This window comes from Ovis canadensis, chromosome 20 (assembly GCF_042477335.2).
Source record: "Ovis canadensis isolate MfBH-ARS-UI-01 breed Bighorn chromosome 20, ARS-UI_OviCan_v2, whole genome shotgun sequence".
NCBI lineage: Eukaryota > Metazoa > Chordata > Mammalia > Artiodactyla > Bovidae > Ovis > Ovis canadensis.
Window position 1 is genome coordinate 59,737,297 of NC_091264.1, and position 16,550 is coordinate 59,753,846.

The 16,550-nt window shown below is 44.9% G+C and overlaps 1 protein-coding gene across 1 annotated transcript in view; it reads left to right on the forward strand.

The window, feature by feature from the left end:
- The first annotated feature begins 1,174 nt into the window (after positions 1–1,174).
- ELOVL2 (ELOVL fatty acid elongase 2) overlaps positions 1,175–16,550 on the forward strand; it is a 52,565-nt gene continuing 37,189 nt past the window's right edge. Inside the window, exon 1 of the mRNA XM_069563070.1 lies at positions 1,175–1,273. Coding sequence (XP_069419171.1) covers positions 1,271–1,273 — 3 coding nt within the window. The 5' untranslated portion in view covers positions 1,175–1,270. The remainder of the gene's footprint in view (positions 1,274–16,550) is intronic.

Genomic DNA, 16,550 nt, shown 5'->3' on the forward strand with positions numbered 1-16,550 from the left:
TCCGGTCCCATCACTTCATGGGCAATAGATGGAGAAACAGTGGAAACAGTGTCAGACTTTATTTTTCTGGGCTCCAAAATCACTGGAGATGGTGACTGCAGCCATGAAATTAAAAGACGCTTACTCCTTGGAAGGAAAGCTATGATCAACCTAGATAGCATATTCAAAAGCAGAGACATTACTTTGCCGACTAAGGTCGGTCTAGTCAAGGCTATGGTTTTTCCTGTGGTCATGTATGGATGTGAGAGTTGGACTGTGAAGAAGGCTGAGCGCCGAAGAATTGATGCTTTTGAACTGTGGTGTTGGAGAAGACTCTTGAGTCCCTTGGACTGCAAGGAGATCCAACCAGTCCATTCTGAAGGAGATCAGCCCTGGGATTTCTTTGGAAGGAATGATGCTGAAGCTGAAACTCCAGTACTTTGGCCACCTCATGCGAAGAGTTGACTCACTGGAAAAGACTCTGATGCTGGGAGGGATTGGGGGCAGGAGGAGAAGGGGACGACAGAAGATGAGATGGCTGAATGGCATCACTGACTCGATGTACGTGAGTCTGAGTGAACTCCGGGAGTTTCTGATGGACAGGGAGGCCTGGCGTGCTGCAATTCATGGGGTCGCAGAGTCGGACACGACTGAGTGGCTGAACTGAACTGAACATGTGCTTGAAAGCCCCGGAGCCGAGTCAGCGAAGGACGACGTCCTGGCCTCCTGCAGCCCCTTCTTCCCCCAGATCAGCTGCGCTCGCAGCCTCAGGGCTGGGGTCGGGGAGATCGGGGTACACGGGGCTGGCGATGCCTAGAGTCCTGGCCGAGCCTCCGCGAACGTTGAGCAGCCAAGCGCAGCGGGCACCCGCAGGGCCTGCACCTCGCCGCCCGGTCGGTAGGGGGCGCCGGTGTACCGGTGTACGTGTGTGTTTGTGGCGGGAGCCGGGCCTGTACATCGCCGCCCGGCCGGCAGGGGGCGCCGGTGGCGGGGGTAGCCGCCGCCGCCTGGCCCGCGCGCCCCTCCCCCGCCGGCCCGCACGCGCGGCGTTCCGCGAAGCCCGGGAGAGGGGCAGGGGCGGGGCGCGGCGGGCGCCCGAAACGGCTCTGCAGCGGGGGGCGCGCGCGCGAGCCCGAGGGGGCGGGGCGCGGGGGCGGGGGCGAGGCGGGGCGCGGGCGGGGGCGGGGGCGGGGACGGGGCGGCGGGCGCGCGCGGCGGGAGCGCGGGCAGAGGGACGCTGGCTACCCTGGACAGCGCATCGCCGGCCGCCGGGGTCGCCGCGCCGCCGGCCATGGTGAGTGGGCGTCGCGCGCCTCCCGCCTCCGCCGCCGCCGCCCCTTCCTCCTCTCCGCCACCGACGCGCCGGGCGGGAAGGGGGCCGAGCGGCCGGCGGCGGCGGCGCGGGGGGCTGCGGGTTCGGCCGCTGGAACCCGTCGCTGTCGGCGGGCCGGGCCGCGCGGGCCTGGGGAGGGGGCGGCGGACGTTTGCGGGCGGGGGGCGCGCGGGCCGCGCTCGGGCTCCTGTGTCGCCGGCTCCGCGGTACTGCCCGGCTCCTCCGGGCGCCGGCCGCCGCGTCCAGCCCCCTGTTGCATGCACGTGCCCGCCGCGCCGCCCCCCTCGTCTCGCGGCGGCCGCTCCACGCTCCCGGTCCGGTCCGGCCCGGTGGACGGCGCCCCTCTTCGCGCGGGACCGGCCCCGCCGCGGGACTCACGCCGGCTCCGGGGCGCTAACGGTTGAATTCCCGCCTGCACGGAGCCTGCAAGAGCCGGGGGTGTGTCTGCGCGCGGCCTCCCCGGGTTTGCACGGCGGGGTCGGGGTGGGGTGTCCCCGTGTGAACCGGGGTGAGCGGGCCTCTCTGCTCCATTCTCTCCCCCCCCCCCGCCCCGCCCCGCCCCGCCCCGCAACCGCTGTCTCCGCAGGCTCCGGCTCATTTCTCGGTTTACGAGGCTTTCTGCTGGATCTTAGGCTCAGTTCCCGGAGAGAAAGGGGCGTGCGTGCGTGTGTGTGTCCCCGCGTGTCCCTGACCCAGACATCGCCCGAGAGTGTCGGTGGCAGAACCCGATTCCGTGACTTCAAAAAAAAGGAAAGTGTGTGCGGAGCTCAGATGTGAAGTCGCGTACGTCCTCGGTGGCCCCTGTTCTATCTTTGCTTCTCTCCTTCCTCCCAGATGGTCCCCTCTCCCCACTTCAGGTGTCCTTAAAAGAACGCGTATCTCCTTTACCCCCGCTCCAGCTGACACCAGTCAGTCCTAGATTTTTGTCCACCCTCCGCACGCAGTCTCCCTGTGGACGGAGGAGCCTTCTTGCTTGGCCACTCTTCCTAAAAATCCAGTCTTTCCCACTCCACTCACCGCAGTTCGTATGACCCTAGTCAGCTTCATTTTTTTTTCCCCCTGGAGCATCTCTGTTGTTTAACACACTCTCTATTTAGTTTATGGACTTTATTGAGTGCGTTCCCCACCGGACTGTCAGTTTCAGTAGGGCAGAGTTGGGCTTTTTAATTTTTATTTTTCGTCATTTTGTTCACTGCTCCATTCCTGGTACCTGCACCGATGCCTGGCCAATCGCTAGTGCTCCATAAACTGAAAAAAGTAGCCAGCGCGATTATAGATTTATGTATTCAATTAATAGTTGTAATGATGAGAATCACGGGTGATGTTGAGAGGAGACATGTTCTTGGGTGAGAGGGGCTCGGTGTGGTGGCCCTTGACGATAAGAGGAGAGATGGCTGTGCTTTTGGCAGCTTGGCACCTGGGTGGACAAAGTGTTTTTAGGGCTAACTGGCTGTGTCCTTCAGGTTCTGAACCTTTACTCCAAATTATTATGAATTACAACGAGTAAGGGAAATGTCCAAGAAAGTCTCCTTACCTGAATGGAACAGTCAAGGGAACCTAAAAAAGTCAGAATAAAGGGCAAGCCGATACTGCCTGAAGACAAGCATTTTTCAGAAACTTTGGGTCTTCAGAGGAGAATTATTTCACTTGTAAATGTCCAAATCCGAGTCTTCCCACTTGGAAAAAAAAAAAAAAAGCAGTGATGCAGAGTGTGTGAAACTTCAGGGTTTATAAGGTAGTGGTTCGGTTCAGAGACACCCCTCTGGATCCAAGTCCAACATGAACAGTCTCTCAAGGTGTCTCTGCTAATTTGTCTTACTCCAAAACCCATTTTTGTTTCAAGTTCCCTTTTTCCACTTCCAGAGTATAAATTTATGGTAATCCTTTGTTTAAAGCCTGGGAAAGTGTGCTTTTATAATCTGAGCCAAATTGGTTGATAAAATCTACCTGGTAAAGTTTCTGTAAATGATGTGATTTTAACCATCATTGTACAAGTTTGTGGTTCTGACTACGGTCTTGCCCAGATAGGTAGTAAAAAATTAAAGATAAAAAGGAAAGAAAATTTTCTTTCTAATTAAAAACAAGCAACCAACCAAACCAAATGTAAGATATCTCATTTTAATGCAAGTTTATATTTTTAGGAGATTTTGCTATGTATGCCTCCAGTCAAAATATCAAGTCATTTTTTTCTTTTCTTCAAAAGTGTATCAAATCCATTTTTAACGCATCCAGTTGGGTAAGCTTACTTTTTGGCTCTTCAACAAAAGGCTGAAATTTTAGCTCCCTTCAAGACATGTTTTTTTTTTTTTTTCAGTTGAGATATAATTTATCCCTTCAAAACATGTTAATCACAGTTTAGGAGTCTTGTCTATCTAGTCATCTTCAGGAGGCAGGGCCCTTCTGGTTAGAGTTGCGTCCAGGATCACCTCCCTTAGACAGCCGGCTGTGTACCACCTAAGTCATCAGGTTTGGGTGTTAGGAGTGGACGTTGACTGAAGGCACGGAGCTGCACTGGAAGCTCTTCTTTAGGCTCAACATAGCCAAAGTAGGTCAACATTAGTAGTTCCCATAATTCTGAAGTTACAAATTTGCTCACTTGTATTTTTTCTTAACCTTGGAATTAGGACAATGCTGGTATTTCACTACCTCTTAACAATGAACCATTATAATAAATTGCTAGTTTAAATACAGCCATTTAAAATTTAACAGTTTAATAGCAGAATGTCAATTGTTCTGGGGTGGATGTAGCAATTTGGAACCTGAGGCTCGGACTCAACTTCTGGTTTGAATTCCAGCACAGCAGTTAACTGCGACCTTGGGCAGATTAACTTCTCTTGGCTCCAGCTTTTTCTTCTGTGAAAAACAAGATGCTAACGTTATTTCATAAGGTTGTTTGAGGAACAAATAAGATAATGCACTTGGTGCGGCTCATTTAGTGCTGCGAGTGTTCAGTAAATGTTAACTGTTATAATGACATGTTTTTTTCCTTTCTCGCATATGTGTTTGCAGTTGAGACCCTTCTAAATGATGTCTGTGATTCTTCCCAGAATTCTCGTCCCCTTATGTGGTCCTAAAACATTCCTAGTATTGCTCTATATCCATGCCTTCCAGGAGAAATATAATGCAGGCCATATGTGTGATTTAAAATTTTCTAGTAGTCACTTTAAAAAGTAAAAAGAGACAGGTGAAATTAATTTTTAACATACTTTTAACCTAATTCACAAAAATAGTATTTCAACATGTAGTAAGCGTAGAAAACAGTGGGTACTTTTTTTTTTTTTCTGTGTGTAATCTTTAAAATCTGGTATGTGTTTTATGCTTGGAACTTGTTCCATTCAGCCTCACCACGATTTCTCAATAGACACATGTGGTTCGAGGTCAAGGTTACTATGTTAGACAGAACAGCTCTGGGGTGATCCACACCTTCCAGATGTACCTCCTATCTGCTGGGCCCTTTGCACTCGCAAGAACCTCCCTGCCACCTTAAACCCAGCGTTACTGAAAGAGAGCTACTCGCCTTTCAGACTTGCCTCTGGTCCCTCTTGCTGTTAGTAATTCCACCAGCTCTGGCATCTACGGTGTCAGAAATCTGATTCTTAGTTTTTCTCTCTTCTTTGTGTTGTTTATCATCGAATCTCATATTTTAAGTTGAAAATGTCGTTTACTGTCTCCAGCCCCTTTTCCACTATTGCTTTTTCTCCAGGTTTCTTCTTTTGTTGTCTGATTGTTTCTTTACTTGAAGCTTGTTCTTTCATCATCGTTTTCACGTAGCTCAGTGCTGGGGGCTCTCTCCTGGTATTTTCACTCCCTCCCACCTCCCCAGCCCCCTGCTTCCCTTCCCCCAGCCTGCCTCTCTCTCCAAACCACCAGCCTCCACACTCTGTCCATTCCTTCACTGGCTGTTTGTCGTGCGTCACAAATGCTTTCCATTTGATTGCTTCTTTCTGTGTTCAACATCTTTTCCTTTATCAAATATCCAAAGAAATATACTTGCTTTACCTGACAATGTGATACTAAAATGAACCACCCAAGAAAAGCAGCACAGGAAGAGAGAGGGAGGAGAAATATCAACCACCAGCAGCGAAAAGGAAGTTATTTTTGAGCTTCATCTACTTTCTAAGAACTGTCAATGGACCCGGTTAATAATAATAGCAGCAACCAGCACATCAGTGATAACACCCTGAGTTTCTCAGTGCCCTAGCAGGACAGGGCCCCGCCCTCTGTGCCTGGTGATCGAGGCCGCAAAGCAGAAGGAAGGCCTGAATCGGGAGCCAGGAGCCCTGGCCTCTCGTCCTGGGTCTGTCGTGGACCAGCTCTGTGCCCTTGACCGGGTTACTCTGGGGCACTGGTTACTCATCAGCGAAATGGGCTCCTCTTGTTTTCACAAGATGATTTTGTCAGAAGCAAATGGGGCCTTTACACTGGCCGTTCTCTCTGGCTGGGTGTTTCCCCTGCGAGCTGTGTGGTTGTCTTCCTAATACCTTCTTAGTTGGGCTTACCCTAACATCGCTATTTAAAACTGGAGCCTGCTCTCGGCCATGTTACATGCATCTCCTTACGGCTCTCTGCTTTTTCCATAACACTATAACTTTAAAATTTACTCATTTACATAGCCCTGGGAACCTTCTGATCATTTATTACGTTCTGTGCTTTCTTGTCCTTCCTATGTGAAGGCAAGCTTCGCAAGGGCAGGTGTCTGTCGCCGTTGCTCAGTGATGTAGCTCAGGCACCGAGCCTCACCCCTGATGGTCGGTGAATGCTGAGCAGCTGTTGACCAAGTGCTGGCAGGTTCTGCTGGCTCCCCGAGCAGTGCTCCTGTCTCCTTATGTCCCATTTCCCACCTGCAGAGGACAAATTGGGAAACGAACTTTTGCTTTGCAGACATATCCACAGTAACTTCCTTCAAAGGACAGTCTCTCAATGCGTTTTAAATCACCACCATTCATTCAGTTTAGGCCTGTTTGGGTAATATAGATAGTTCACCAAGGCCCAGACGCCCGAGTGACTGTTAGTAAGTGATCCTGTGTGTGTATTCCCACATCTGTATTATACTTCATAATCATTATATTTAAGGGAGGTTAGGTTGTTATTTTTAAATAGGGAAACCTGTAATTTCATAAGTTCTTATTGAAATCAAAATGTGTATGCATTTCTGTAATTCTACTTGCATTTCATAATTTGTAGACCAGGCCAGATTATATTGTTTTTATATAATGAAATCTATAATTATAGATTTAAGTTCTATAATTATATAATTAAGTTCTTTAAAGATGAATAGTTTAATAATAATATAAACAAAGTTGTTATTCATACATTTACTGAATAATTACTTTACATATGTTGCCTTTTTTTGGCTTTGAATTATCACTTCAGTGCACTACAAGTATAGTAATATTTTATAGTTATTAATCAGTAAGATTTTTTAAATGCATTTTTACACACATTATCTGTTTTGAAGCCTCACAAAAGACTTTTGAGAGAGACAAGTCCTGTAGACTACCAATTTACAGGTGAGAAAATTGAGTTTCAAACAAGATAAATGATTTACTCAGGATCACATACTATAGGTAACAAAACCAGGCACAAGCCTTCTGACTCCAAAAATGTCATCTCTTTTGCTAATCCTTATAGCCTTATCCTAGAACCAGTGCAAATGTACTCTTCTCATACAAATATGATGAAAGAAGACCTATTTCTTGTTACTATAGATGAGAAGGGAAAAATCAGAATGACTTCCCCATGTAATTTCTTTCTCATAAATTAAAAGAATAGGTAGCTAGATGGACAGAGATATACATACACACATACATTTAAAAGTAATGAATATACATAAAATCTAAAAGTCTGTTTCATTTGTATGGAAATGGAGCATATAAGGGAAAGACATTTTAAATGGAGGTGATCATGAACAATATATGTGCATGTCAAACCTAATCTACTTACCAGTATAATAAATATGGAAACCCTGAATAGTAGGTAATTCATTTACAAAGGAAGTAAAGTCTGTTTTTTAGTAGAATGAGTGCAGTATTGAGACATTACTCAGACCAACAGCAGCTCTGCACAAGAAGTTTTGGTTCATAATGAGAGTTCACTATTTGAGTTTTTTTCCAATGCTTAAAAGATGTACTGATTTTTCTATAAGGCTCAGTAGAATTTGGTTACTAGAATCTTCGAGTTTAATAACAGATGCTATGGCAACTTGGGAGACCGTAACTTTTTTTTTTGACCAGGTTCAAAAAGTTTATTGACCATTATGCAGATAATCACGATGGTGTGATCACTCACCTAGAGCCAGACATCCTGGAATGTGAAGTCAAGTGGGCCTTAGAAAGCATCACTACGAACAAAGCTAGTGGAGGTGATGGAATTCCAGTGGAGCTATTTCAAATCCTGAAAGATGATGCTGTGAAAGTGCTGCACTCAATATGCCAGCAAATTTGGAAAACTCAGCAGTGGCCACAGGACTGGAAAAGGTCAGTTTTCATTCCAATCCCAAAGAAAGGCAATGCCAAAGAATACTCAAACTACTGCACAGTTTCACTCATCTCACATGCTAGTAAAGTAATGCTCAAAATTCTCCAAGCCAGGCTTCAGCAATACATGAACCATGAACTTCCTGATGTTCAAACTGGTTTTAGAAAAGGTGGAGGAACCAGAGATCCAATTGCCAACATCTGCTGGATTATGAAAAAAGCAAGAGAGTTCCAGAAAAACATCTATTTCTGCTTTATGGACTATGCCAAAGCCTTTGACTGTGTGGTTCACAATAAACTGGAAAATTCTGAAAGAGATGGGAATACCAGCCCACCTAACCTGCCTCTTGAGAAATCTGTATGCAGGTCAGGAAGCAACAGTAGGAACTGGACATGGAACAACAGACTGGTTCCAAATAGAAAAAGGAGTACGTCAAGGCGGTATATTGTCACCCTGCTTATTTAACTTCTATGCAGAGTACATCATGAGAAACACAGGACTGGAAGAAACACAAGCTGGAATCCAGATTGCCAGAAGAAATATCAATCACCTCAGATATGCAGATGACACCACCCTTTTGGCAGAAAGTGAAGAGGAACTCAAAAGCCTCTTAATGAAAGTGAAAGAGGAGAGTGAAAAAGTTGGCTTAAAACTCAACATTCAGCAAACGAAGATCATGGCATCCGGTCCCATCACTTCATGGGCAATAGATGGGGAAACAGTGGAAATAGTGTCAGACTTTATTTTGTGGGGCTCCAAAATCACTGGAGATGGTGACTGCAGCCATGAAACTACAAGACGCTTACTCCTTGGAAGAAAAGTTATGACCAACCTAGATAGTGTATTCAAAAGCAGAGACATTACTTTGCCGACTAAGGACTGTCTAGTCAAGGCTATGGTTTTTCCTGTCGTAATGTATGGATGTGAGAGTTGGACTGTGAAGAAGGCTGAGCGCCAAAGAATTGATGCTTTTGAACTGTGGTGTTGGAGAAGAGTCTTGAGATTCCCTTGGACTGCAAGGAGATCCAACCAGTCCATTCTGAAGGAGATCAGCCCTGGGATTTCTTTGGAAGGAATGATGCTAAAGCTGAAACTCCAGTACTTTGGCCACCTCATGCGAAGAGTTGACTCATTGGAAAAGACTCTGGTGCTGGGAGGGATTAGGGAGCAGGAGGAGAGGGGATGACAGAGGATGAGATGGCTGGATGGCATCATGTACTCGATGGACGTGAGTGTGAGTGAACTCCGGGAGATGGTAATGGACAGGGAGGCCTGGCGTGCTGCGATTCATGGGGTCGGGAAGAGTCGGACACAACTGAGCGACTGAACTGAACTGATGCTGAAGAGTTAGATTAAAAATTAACTCGTGCCTTTCAAGAAGAAATCAGAAGGTGTGCATAAGGCAAAAATCAGTGAGGCCACTTGGAGATTTCTGGAGGGCTCAGCCTGAAAGCGACTCTCCTCTCTGCCTCTGGGGGGTCCATGCGGGGGCTCTCCAGGCACCTTGGGAAGGAGGGCTGCTGCGCTTCCACTTTCTCAAAGGCTTTCATCCCAGGAAGACGCCCTCTCTTGGAGCCAGCAGCTTGCTAGATTTTTTGAAATTACAGATTTCCTGGCTGTTTAATGTTGGTGAAGTTATGCCCGAGAGAGGGTGTCTTGGGTTGTCAGCAAAATACTCTGCTGTCAGAATTGTACCTGGAGGCTGTTTAACATCCCTTTTCTCCACGGGCTGGAGAGTTGTTAGTTCTTTGTATATTCAAGGAAAGCATTGCTGTCCTTTGGCCTCTTATCTATTCCGATTCCTAAGAAGAAATGGCGTGTGTCCCAAGCCATCTTGGGATTTACTGGCTAAAGTCTGTTTCAGACTCAAAGCGTACTGCCTTCACTGCCGTGTTTCTTCAGCAACGGTGTGGTGCTTACCTTGACCCCTTCAAGATCCTCCCTCTCCTACTAAAATGTTTCTGTGGTGTTTTTGGTTTCTTTGTAAATTATATTTACTGTACCATAAATCTTTTTCACTTTATAATTTAAAAGTAAGTGGGTTTGTCCCTGTTGTAACAGATTTCTGAAAAGAACACTGATCTTAGTGGTGCTTGCTTTATGTAAGATAGAACAGGTGTCTGTCATAGTCGTAAGTCCTTGGTACACACTTTGGGAATTGATAGAATTGCATTAACTTTTGGAATTGCGATAATTTTTCTTTTGATGGAAAGAGAACTGTTCTCTACGTTGAGTACCATGTTCTTTGAAATTGACATCAAGGAGATGTAGTACACGCCTCAGTAAGCCTTTGAGTAGGTGTGCCCACTGGTTCATTCATCTGGCACGTGGTTGGTAACAGGCAGTACGCTTGGCACTGTCAGTTTCCATCGAAAAGACAGTTCCTGCTTCAGGAAGTCAGACGTGCAGCGAGAGACTCTTGGGTCCTCCAGCAGGAGCATATGCACAAGTCAGCAGCCGAGATGACCAGTCACTCAGGCCAGTAAATGTGCTTTATGTCTGTGTAACATTTTACCCAGTAAGACGACTTACATGATACGGTGACTAGTTGTCTTCTTTTTAAAAAAAATCTAAACCCTGCAATACAAGGCACGTTTGCTTCAATATCAGGCCAAGAATGTGGTCGGGACCAGGAGGTGGCTGGTAACTGAAGAGCCAGAAATCATCAGGGTCGATAAAGCTGAGGTCAAGATTTGAGTCTGTGACAGCAGCCTACTCAGAAGAGGAGGCAATTCAGTGAGAGGGAAAAACATCAAACCCGTCCTTGGAGAGTTAGCACGGGTGGAAGGAGCAGGAATTTTAAATGTACATCCCCAGACTTGGTGAAGCCACACGTGCGGACTCAGAATCGGAATGCTGGGCTGCGGAATCTGTTCACTTGGAATCCCATGTACATGAATGTGGAAGCTAGTGTTCTAGATGGGGTTCTCAAGGAACGAGGGACACTTTCTAGCAAAGATGGTTAGTGTGTGATCATAAAGGTGTTGGGGGTCAACACTGGATGTTGAGTAGGTCGGATTTTAGTAGGTAGGAAAAAGGAAGGTAGAATTGAACATTCCATTTAGGGATATAACTTGGTAAGGAAGCAGAAAGCATAAACAGGTACATTTGAGTTAAAGCTGTATGCTATGAAACTCCAGTACTTTGGCCACCTCATGCGAAGAGTTGACTCTTTGGAAAAGACTCTGATGCTGGGAGGGATTGGGGGCAGGAGGAGAAGGGGATGACAGAGGATGAGATGGCTGGATGGCATCACGGACTCGATGGACGTGAGTCTGAGTGAACTCCGGGAGTTGGTGATGGACAGGGAGGCCTGGTGTGCTGCAATGCATGGGGTCGCAAAGAGTCAGACACGACTGAGCGACTGAACTGAACTGTATGCTATGAGCAGCTTGTGACAGACAAGGACACATCTTTGCCGAGCCTAGCACAGAATAGGTGCTCAAAAAAGAGTTGAGTTGGAAGGTTAGAGACCAAGGGGATTATGGGATGAATTGAGCCAGATTTTGAAGAGTCTTGAATCTGAGGCTGGAAAGTGTCTTCTAGGTTTTGTAAACTGGATTTTGGAATGGAGAGCCAAATGATGAAAGCATTGTTTAGGAAGAGTAAGCTGGTTTCCATAACAGCTGGGGCTGGAAGAGCCTGGATAAGAGGTTATAAGGGGGCTAGTTCAGTGTGTTAGTTCTCTTATTTTCATGTTGTCAACTTTTGAAAACAACTCTTTCACCACACACTCCTAGGTTCAATTCTCTACTCCATTTATCTCATCTATAAAATATATAGTAACATAAGGTGAATATTAGATCAAGTAAGATAATATATAAGGCCCCTCATAATAGATAAGCTAGCCAAGAGTAAATACTCAAAACTGGTGGCCCACAGAAACTTCATCATATTCATATTTACAAACCTAACTTTTCTCTATGCCCAGGATAGAGATCTTTAAAAATCTAACTTGATTGATATATTTACATTAAAAAGTTTTTCATATTCCTGAGATTTTAGTTTTGACATTCAGGACTTTTTCTGGGGAGAATGAAAAAGTGATAAAGACTTTATTCTTTGTCCTTTTCTTTAGGCTGCATGAATTCTGTTAAATAGTGAAAAATGAAAGGCTAAACTGTGTTCTCATTTCAGAGCAGTTTTTCTCACTGAATGATTCTCACCAACAGATGCAGTCACATAACTGAATGTATTTTGAAAATTGTTTAATGGATTTGAAGTACCATTTTGGAACCTTCTAAGAGTGCCACGTAATCAGATTAAACTTCAGCTATTTTCCCAACTGCCCACATCAAATTGCCTTTGTCTTGAGCCTCTTAATTGTGCTTAATCTAATGGCTTAACCCTTACAAATGTGCAAGAAAACAGATCTTCCGTGCTCTGCCTTTGCCACCAGATTGCCATTACTTCGCATACTAGAACCCTAAATATAGCTGATTCTTAGATTGGTATGTTGTATTGCAAATCATGAGGAAAGAATATATCATATATATATATATGATATACATGATTTTATATATTTACTGCTGCTTTTCCTACTTTTCCCCTATCAGTTTAGTAGTGGAAATTGATTATAAATTTTAGTGTATGTGTAAAACCAAACGAAATAGGTGGATGATATGGGGCTTATTACTTTTCATGATCTAGGAGAGGACAGTGTTAGAAGAGGCTAAGATTGGGTGAGAAAAGTCGAAGATGCGTTGGATATGTTGCGGGCAGGGGACAGACCCGTCTTCCTGGCATGAAGTTGTTGCTTAGAGGACTGGTTCAGGCAAGGCTGGAGGAGGACTTTGAACCAAGTGGAGGGAAGTCTCCAGGTTGCTGGTCAAAGTCCATGATGCCCTTGCACATAAAACCCTTTCCTACCTAGTAGTTGCTTTGCGTTGTATGGTTCATTCTTTTTTAAAAAGAAAAAATAGGATAATTATACCTTCAGTGTGTGAGCAACCTTAGAAGAACTTTCCACAATGTCCCTCTTAGTGATAATCATAGCACCACACGTTTGTATGCTTTTCAGTTTACAGGACATGTTCACGGCATCTCAGTTATAGGTTAATTGCTTAGTTCATGATCTGCCTTCCCCTCTGCAGTGTAAGGTCTGCAAGGGCAAGAACTTTGTACATCTTGCTTACCGCTGCAGTTTCCACACTAGGATGGTGCTAGTGTGCAACAGACACCCAAAGAATACTCACTGGATAAATGGTCAGACGTGTCCAGCAAGAAGAAACAGACTCGGGTTGTTTTATTCAGAGTCCTATGACTAGTACGTGGTGGTTTGAGGATTCAAGCCCACTCTATACCTGTGTCTCATTCTTCTACCATCGCTTGTTTCATTATAGTAATTGACTTTCCTGCTACCCATGGTAATTTCAGCAAGACTGAAAAATCACCAACCATAAAAAGTGACAGATTTGATCACATCAAAATGTTAAATTTTGACATGGCAGAAGACACTATTAGATAGAGATTTTAAAAACAAGCAACAGACCAGGAGAAGGTATTTGCCGTCTGTGTAAGAGTACAGATTGTTATATAGATGACTTTTATAAAATCAGTAGATGGAAAGGCTTCCCAGGCGGCTCAGTGGTAAGGAATCCACCTACCATTGCAGAAGACACAGGAGATACGAGTTCAGTCCCTGGGTCGGGAAGATCCCCTGGAGGAGGAAATGGCAACCCACTCCAGTGATCTTGCCTGGAAAATCTCATGGACAGAGGAGCGTGGCGGGCTACAGTCCATGGGATTGTAAATAATGGTACATGACTGACCACACACACATAAATGCAAACAGCAGATAAGCAACCTGTTAGAAGCGTGGATGGGCAGCCGTTATTAATGGCAGCTCACTGCAGGGGAAACCACAAGTCAATAAACATTGAGAGGCGTGCACAACCGCAGGAGCAATAAGGAAATGCAAATTAAAGCCATGCCACACACATGAACTTGACAAAAACTTTAGGATGCTGACAGCAGCAAATCCTGTAACTTCTCTTAGAGCACTATGGCAGTTTTTACCAAAATTAGACATTTTAATAAACAACATAGCAATTCCCAGAGAAATTCTCACTTATGAACACAAGGAGACTTGGATAAAGCATCATCATTTGTAATAGCCCCCAAACTGGAAATAACCTATAAAGCCTAAAAAACCTATAATGCATAACATTGTAGACTCTTCATAGGATGCGATCCATAACAGCAGTTTCAGTGAGTGAACTGGAATAGATGAAGCTGCAGAAATCAAGTATAATTTATATGCAACCTTACGATGTACAAAAGCAATGTGATTTTTGTTTGAATATCTGTATGTAAATATATAAAAATGGACAAGAAGGCCTTATATCAAAATGATTGCAGTGGTTATATCTGAGGAGGGAATAAGGGACACGGCGTCAGGGAGGCATGCAAAGGCAAGGGCGACTTGATCAATTATGTTTTATTTCTCTGTTCCCAGCACCTGCTAGATGTATTCAGGGAATAGTGAATTAATTTTAAAAGATATGAAACAAATGTAATAGAGTTTTGACATGTGGTACTTATTTTACTCTTCTTTACCTTTTTATGCCTTTCTGTTTTTTTCTTAAGTTGAAAATGGATGTGGGATCTGCATTAGAGATCTGATATGAATAGCTCATGTAGGACAGATGAGCCTCAAGACAGGATGGTCTTCTGTTTGCTGAGACCCTAGTCCATCCTTTTTTGTCTGGCGGAACCAACTCTGAAAGAAAGACCTTACAGGGTCAGACTCGGTCGCCATGCGGTTTTAGAGGACTAAAGGATAAACGGTAGATGGGCCTGTTTGTCGTTCTCAACATTCATCAGAGGAAGAAGGGTGTTTTCCTAGGCGCCATAGAGAGACAATAGCCAGACACCAACAATAGCACCTGATCACCCTTAGTAAGCCAGAGCTCCAGGAACTCTCAGGGGAACCTTTCCTGTATTTACTCATCCTCAGGGCAGACCTGGGAGTTGGTACCAACACCTCCTTTTAGCAGACAGGGAAACAGAGGCAGGCTGGGGAGAGACGCTCGTGTGTCCTCGCAGGAGGCCGTGGGGACGGACTCTGAACGCCTGCGTGCAGCAGCTGTTCACTCTAACTGCTAACTTAGGCAGTGCTGTCTCTGCGAATATTCATGTTGAATATCCCTTGGGTCCTTTTCCTGTGTTATAACTCAAACTAGAATTTCGTTACTCTCCTTTTTACACTACTGCACTTCCTCTTCTAATTTTTTGAAAAAGGACCATAGAAAAAAAAATTTTTTTTTTAAGACATCACTGTTGAGATAAGCCTAAATTCAAGAAGGGACATTTCTCCTATGACGTCACTCCCTCTAAATGATCCAAGGGTGATGGTGGAAAAGAGACACAGACATGACTGTGCTGCTCAGCGGGGGCCTGAAAATGCAGGGAATGAATGAACACCTGTTCAGCGTCTGCTTTGGGCACAGGCCGGTCATAGATGCTTTCACAGATATGACATCCTCTAAGCTTCACGTAAGTTAGGATGCTTATTTTATAGATAGCAAAGATATTACTCCCAGATGATTATCTTGCCCAAGGTTATACAGCTACTTACTGTCAGAACCAAGACTAAAACCCTTGTAAAACCCCCATTCTTTCCAAGGAACCACCCTGAATGCCATGCCGTCTCCTTTAACATAACTCCCACACACACCAGACCCAGGATTGGCTAAAAATAATCACCAGCTGAGTGGGTGGCAAGAAGGCACAACATTCCTCTAAGCGGAGGGTAGTGGTTCATTATTTATTAGCTCATGGAAGTTAGACAAGTTGCTTTATTTCTCAAAGCCTCACTTTCCTGCTCTGTTGAAGGAGGTGAAAATATCTATTTTATAGAGTAGCTGAAAGAATTAAGTGAGATAATAGTATCTAATATGCCCAATAAATATGACAGCTGATTCCTGATAAACACATTCCATTTTCATTTATTATTGCAATTATTGTCTGTGTGTGTGCTATATGCTCAGTCCTGTCTGACTCTCTGTGACCCCGTGGACTGTACCCCACCACGCTCCTCTGTTCATGGGATTTCCCAGGCGACAATACTGGAGTGGGTTGCCATTTTGGGTTGCCATTCCCTCCTCCAGGGGATCTTCCCGACCCAGGGATCAAACCCACGTCTCTTACGTTGGCAGGCAGATTCCTTACCACTAGCGCCACCTGGGAAGATCATTGTCATCTAGTTTCTATGATGAAGAAATCAGTGACATTGGAGGTTAATTCTGAAATTAGGAATTCCTGATTGTTTTAAAATTCAAAAAACATTTTTTTTTTAAAGAAAAGCTCGCTTCCTGACAGCTGTAGGTAACTAATGAAGGAGAATTAATGCTTTCTTTATGAACCAGTCAGTATGTAAAAAGAAAAGAAGAAAAGAGAATCTATACCCATTTTTACAACTCGTAGGCAGTTCTCTGCTGATGGAAATAGTTACTCTGGGCTAAAGCCATTCAATCACAGATCAGCCTGTTTGTTGCTACCAGCTTCTTGCCAAGAGTAAAATCTATAAAAAGTGGCCAAACTGAAGAGTCAGATAAATGTAAAGTTAAATGAAGCTGGAGCTTATCAGAGCAGCCACCGCAAGGGAGGTGTATAGTATATAGCATTCTAGGGCAAAAAGCTATTCTATTCCGGAGTTAAAGCGCTACATCCAAATCTAAAGCAAAACCAAATCCCCAGAGACTAAGCAACTCACACACTGCATTAAGAAGCTCTGTAGTCATCATTTAGTTGATGAAAG